Here is a 6000-nt window from a genome sequence, read left to right as displayed (position 1 = left end):
AGGAAGAGGCATGTGAGTAGTCTGTCTGTTTCGGGTGAGTAGTCTGTCCAACACTTGTAAGGCCATTATCCCAGAAGATGGACACATGTGGAAGTTCTGCCGGCCTCTGAGGCTCTGTCCCACACTTGACAGATATTTCCTGAAAGATGACATAGATTATGTGCAGGTATGTGGCTTCCAGCAGAGTGGATGTACCATGCGGGTTGAAGTGGGTAAGATGAGGTCCGAGCCCAGAGCCCGCTAAGTTGGTGTGACCTGTCGACTGCAGGGCGTGTGTGACTAGTGGAGCTGACACTTGTCGCGTTCAGGGCTCCGGGTGGCCAGCTGCACCGGTCGTCGGGCTTGTAGTGGGTGCCTGCAGCTGTCCTGCTCATGATCTGGGGCAAGGTGAGCGGCGGCGGCGGTGGCGCGCGGGGTGCGAGCGCGCGCGTGGCGGCCCCGCCCCGTCGGGGGCCGGGCAGGTGTGGGAGGGCCGTGCGGACCCCGCCAGGACTGGCCCGGAGAGCCGGCGGGAAACAGGAAGCGGGGGTGGGGGGGTGGGGAGGCGCGGCTGGCCCGCAGAGTGGCCGGGAGGACAGCCGGAGCGCGGCGGGGCTCGGGCGATGTTGGGTGGCCGCGGGGCTGGGGGCGGAGCCAATGACCCCGAGGGCACCGCCCCGTCGCGCCGCCGGAGCCGTCGGCCGAGCACGGAGCCGGGAGCCCAGGGCAGCTGCAGCGCCCGTGGTGAGTGACGGGAGGACACTGTCGGGACAGCAGCGTGGGGACCTGAAAGGACGCTGACGGGACGCGACGCCCGAGAGGACTCGGGCGTGACCGCGCGGGGACCCGGGAGGGTGCAGGCAGAGCAGCGTGGGGTCTCGGGAAGACAGAGCGCGACAGCGCCCGGACCCACGGGCGACGCCCAGGTGCGGTGGCCGAGGCTCCGTGCCCACCGTGCCTGTCGCCCGCAGGATCCGAGGACGCGGCCATGCAGGGCCGGGCGGACGCGGGCGAGGCCGACGAGGAGGCTGGGGCGGGGTCGGGGTCGGAGGCCGAAGAGGACGCGCTGTGGGAGCGGATCGAGGGCGTCCGGCACCGGCTGACGCGCGCCCTGAACCCGGCCAAGCTCACGCCGTATCTGCGCCAGTGCCGCGTCCTGGACGAGCAGGACGAGGAGGAGGTGCTCAGCACCTACCGTTTCCCGTGCCGCGCTAACCGCACCGGTGAGCCCGCCGCCGCCGCCAGGGGTTTCCTCTCCCTTCCTAGGCCCACTCCAGAGCAGACAGCTGGATGTGGTTGCCGGTGCCGATGGCGACCCCTGTGGGATCTTCACTGTGCTCTTTGACCTCTCTGGTTCTCTCTGGTTTGTGTGGGAATGCACCCCTTAAAGAATCCGTTTCTCTCAAAAGCTCCAGTCAGGGGTCAGTTCTCCGAGGCTCCTCTCCCACTGGGTGTCTTTGTACCAGGACTGGCAAGGGGGCTGGGGTCTTAGGGAACTTAAGTCAGTGAGAGCATTTTGCCTGGGAAACGCAGGCATCCGATGCCCCCGGGCACGGGTAATGTATACGTGTGTGTGTATGTGTGTGTGTGTGTGTGTAGGGGTTGCTGGGGACCTGCTGCAGTGCAGGTGCTGTGGGGAGGGTCTGGTGTTCCTAGCCAGGGCAGACTGAGCTTTGCTCTCTGATGTGTTCGGACAGGCCCCTGTTGTGTGTCACAGCCCAAAAATCTGGGGAACGTAGGCCCTGGAGCATTGTTGGGGGTGGAGAACAGGAGCACTGGGGGAAGCCCTTATCCTGACCCCTGTCACAACCTTTACCCTCAGGGCGTCTCATAGACATTTTACGCTGCCGGGGCAAGAGGGGCTTCGAGGCCTTCCTGGAAGCCTTGGAATTCTACTACCCAGAACACTTCACTCTGCTCACTGGCCAGGAACCTGCCCAACGCTGCTCCATGATCCTTGGTGAGCAATCTGATGGGTGTCCCAGTCTCGGTGTCAGAGCAGAGATTTCTTATCCTAACCACACCAGGGGCCTGTTCCCACTATACCCATTGGACAGATGAGGAAACCAAGGCACACATTGCATAAGTTTATTCAGGGCCCCACCGGAGGTGGAGGGTAGGCTGAGTCCAGAGTTCAGAGTCCATGCGCTTAGCATGACTGTCTCTCCCTAAGCATCTTTGCGAATGGTATGGCTAGTTTCTCTTGTAAACCTTCAAGACTGAATGAGAAGGCTCAGTGGATAAAGACAGTACCAGCAAGCCCGGCCACCCTAGTTCACTCCCCAGGACCACACAGTAGGAGAGAACCGACTCCTGAAAGTTGTCCTCTGTGCTACAATTAGATGCTTCCCCCGCTCCAAATAAATAGATAGATAGATAGATAGATAGATAGATAAATGTAATAAGAAATTTAAGCCGGGCAGTGGTGGCGCACGCCTTTAATTCCAGCACTTGGGAGGCAGAGGCAGGCGGATTTCTGAGTTCGAGGCCAGCCTGGTCTACAGAGTGAGTTCCAGGACAGCCAGGGCTATACAGAGAAACCCTGTCTTGGGAAATAAATAAATAAATAAATAAATAAATAAATAAATAAATAAATTTAAGCCCAGGGTAGTGTTGCTTGACTGTAATACCACTCAGGAGGCAGAGGCAGGACCAAGTTTAAGGCCAGCCTAGGCTACATAGTGAGTGATAAGCAAGCCAGCTTTGATACACATCTAGACCATGTGTGTTTTGTTTTCTGGGACAACTGACAAGGCTCCTTGTCAGAGCAGTTACTCAGGATCTGACTCCACATGTTTGAAGAGACAGCATACTCAATGTGTTTTAGTGAACCTGTCACATAACTCACTGGTGGAGTCCCTTGAGGGTGGACAACCAGATCGTTTCAGGTTTTGTGACATTCTCCATCCCCCAGGGGCAGTTCTGTGCAGTTCTACTCTGAGCTGGGGAGTTTCTGAAGTAGAGTCTCTCAGGGAATGTATACATTTTAAGTGTCTTATTTCGTAGCTCCCCTCAGCAGACTGTGAGGGTCCCTTTGCTTTGTGAATCCTTTATGAATCCGGAGCATGAAACATTTTTGCCAGATAGTTCTCTAAGAATCATGTTTCAGGTTTGCATCTTTTTTTTTTTTTTTTTTTTTGAGACAGGGTTTCTCTGTGTAGTCCTGGCCATCCTAGACCCCTCTCCAGGGGTTGCCTCAAACTCAGAGATCTGCCTGCACCTGCCCCCTGGAAGTGATGGGGTTAAAGTTGTGTGTTACCATTGCCCAGCTAGCTCTGTATCTTCTTAAGTGATGTAGTTCATAGCTTACTATTTAGTGAATAGTAGGTAAGCAAGATGGTTAGAGCCATAGTGTTTACTTTACAGTGTCACTAAGTTTAAATGAGTTGATACAGTGTCTAATATAAAGGAAGCTAACAAGCATTATTACTGGGATTACTGTTATTGCTGGTGGATGAAACATGTGTTTAGTTTTTGTCTCATGTTTTTACTTAGTTTGCTGTTCTTGTTGTTTTGTAGGAACTCTTTATGTATTATGGCTTTGAGTCCAATTAGAGTTTTTTCCTACGATCTTTTTTTTTTTTTTTGCTTGTCTCTTAACTTTGTTACCGCTTTTACTACAAAACTTTTCAGAGTTTTGTTTTAGTTTCAGATTTTGAGACACGAATTTCTCTGTGTAGCCCTGGTTATCCAGGAACTTGCTCTGTAGAGCAGGTTGGCTTCAAATTTAAAGATCCACCTGCCTCTGCATCAGGAGTGCTGGGTTTGAAGACGTGTGCCACTGCTGCCTGGCCAGCTTTTTATTTATTTATTTCTTTATTTCTTAAACTTTATTTCTCTCATAACTCCTGGATTTTATGCCTTGTTTGAGGAGACATTCCCTGTCCAACAACAGCAAAAATATTTTCCAGAATTTTCCTCCAGCGCTATTATGGTTTTGAGTTTTTCTGTGCAGTCCAGCATCTCCCTGAATTTTATTTCACCCTTCTGAATATTCTTTTTTTTTTTTTTTTCCTCTGACCTGGCAGATGAGGAAGGGCCTGAGGGCCTGACTCAGTTCTTGATGACTGAGGTCCGGAGGCTTCGGGAAGCTCGAAAGAGCCAGCTGCATCGAGAGCAGCAACTGCAGGCCCGGGGCCGGGCACTGGAGGAGGAGCGGGCAGGGCTCGAGCAGCGTCTGCGGGAGCAGCAGCAGGCACAGGAACGCTGCCAGCGGCTGCGGGAGGACTGGGAGGCGGGCAGCCTGGAGCTGCTGCGTCTGAAGGATGAGAACTACATGATCGCCATGCGCCTGGCGCAGCTCAGCGAGGAGAAGAACTCGGCCGTGCTGCGCAGCCGAGACCTGCAGCTTGCGGTAGGCCCCAGAGAGACGGTGGGATGGAGAAGCGGGGGAAATGGTAACGTGGTCATCGATACATGTTTCAGAGTCACCATCCACCCGGTTGTGACTGATAATCAATCCCTGACTGCCATGCGTTCATGTTTCATTGTGTTAGGACTGGTTCTCTTCTCAGGGAGACACCACACAAAACGCATGGCCATTCTGGGAAGAGTTTTACTTTATTACTATTTTTTTAGGACAGGGTCTGAGCTATCCCAAGTTGACCATAAACTCAATATGTAGCTGAGCACAGCCTTGAACTTCTGATCCTCCTGCCTCCATGTCCCAAATGCTGGGCTTACAGGTGTCTTGTACTGCTAGGAACCCCGGGGCTCTGTGCCTAACAGGCAAGCACTGTAACTGACTGAGGCATACCCCTAAGCTCTGGGAACAGTTTTGGATGTCACAACTAGGATGATGACATTAGCGTTTAGTAAGCAGAGGCCAAGGATGCTGCCACATGTCCTACCGTGCCTAGGATAGCCCCTACAACAGATTTATGACTGTCAGCTGGGCCAAGAGGATGAAACTTTGGGCTGTAAGGATTCAGTGAGGTCCAGGCTCGGAACAGCAGAGGCAGAGCACTTGGCAGAGGCCGTGTGCCTAACACCTGCATTCTGTCAGCTGCTGTGGTTCTCCAGCGCAGGTTCCACAGGTGGCCTCATCTCGTCCTCACCAGGGCACGCATGGTGCTCAGGTTCCGTTCCCCAGTAAGATGGCAGGGGCTCACACTGGTAAAGGGGCTTGTTCAAGGTCTCAGAGCCTAGGTATAAACTGCACCTGCCTGGTACCCAAGCAGGCCTCCTGAGGGATGCCGTTCTGCCTGTCTCTGGCCAGTGAACCTCTGCTGGTTCTTCTCCAGAGGATCTCCAGGTTGCCTTTCAAGGACTGAGAGCCCCTCAAAGGCTGAGGGATAGAGTCTCCCTCATTCTCCTCCATTCTTCTTGGGAATCCATTGAGTGGAGTTTCTGCCATGTCTAATGTCCTCCATGCATTGTCCCAAGCTCTGAGAAGCTATCTGGCTCAGAGGTTTCCTGTGCCAGTGGGTTCACAGTGGCTTCTGATGTTCGTATTTGGAGCTCCGTCCTGACAAGCCTGGCTTCAGTGTTGGTGGTAATGATGTAGGAACTAGGGGGTCACGAACAGCTTGTGGGACTTTGGGGCACCATCGTCTGGCTTTATACACGCTGGCTGGCTCAATGTTTCGGGGAGGGGAGCCCAGATTGCTGAGGCTGCTGGCCCTACTTGAGGTGTAGCTGATGTGTTTGCAATCAGAAGCTGATTGGACAGCCGTTGTCGGAACATCTGCTTTGCATTTGGTGCTAAGTGGGGTCTCTGACTGCTTTCCGTTGCTGGTGAGCAGTGTCACATAGGGCCAGGCTTCACTCTCTGTGGCTCAGTTTCTTTATCCTTAAAGTAACAGGTCACTCTGAGGATGGCATAACATTGTGAAGTACCCCTGAGCGCTGATTGTTCTGCTCATACTTTTTACTTTCCCGTTGGAGTTGGGTGTGGTTGTGGTTCTCATTGCTGGAAGGGGAAACTGAGGCACAGAATGGTTGTCTAGAGCTCTTTCCTAGCATCCTGAGATTGAAGAGGCTTTGCTGCCTGCCTTGCTGAGGGGCAGTGGGATCTTCCAT

The 6000-nt window shown here is 53.8% G+C and overlaps 1 protein-coding gene across 2 annotated transcripts in view; it reads left to right on the top strand.

Moving 5' to 3' along the window:
* The first annotated feature begins 213 nt into the window (after positions 1 to 213).
* Positions 214 to 6000, top strand: part of Card10 (caspase recruitment domain family member 10) — a 28184-nt gene continuing 22397 nt past the window's right edge. Inside the window, exons 1-4 of one of the 2 annotated variants that reach the window (XM_028789933.1) lie at positions 214 to 387; positions 951 to 1202; positions 1802 to 1939; positions 4008 to 4333. In XM_028789933.1, coding sequence (XP_028645766.1) covers positions 968 to 1202; positions 1802 to 1939; positions 4008 to 4333 — 699 coding nt within the window. In that variant the 5' untranslated portion in view covers positions 214 to 387; positions 951 to 967. Of the gene's footprint in view, positions 388 to 950; positions 1203 to 1801; positions 1940 to 4007; positions 4334 to 6000 lie in introns of those variants that run through there. The other variant, XM_028789934.1, reaches the window with a different exon arrangement.

The sequence above is a fragment of the Grammomys surdaster genome, unplaced genomic scaffold (genome assembly GCF_004785775.1).
Source record: "Grammomys surdaster isolate TR1022 unplaced genomic scaffold, NIH_TR_1.0 125852, whole genome shotgun sequence".
Taxonomy (NCBI): domain Eukaryota; kingdom Metazoa; phylum Chordata; class Mammalia; order Rodentia; family Muridae; genus Grammomys; species Grammomys surdaster.
The sequence above is the reverse complement of the archived record's forward strand: the minus strand, read 5'-3'. Positions and strand labels throughout refer to the sequence as shown.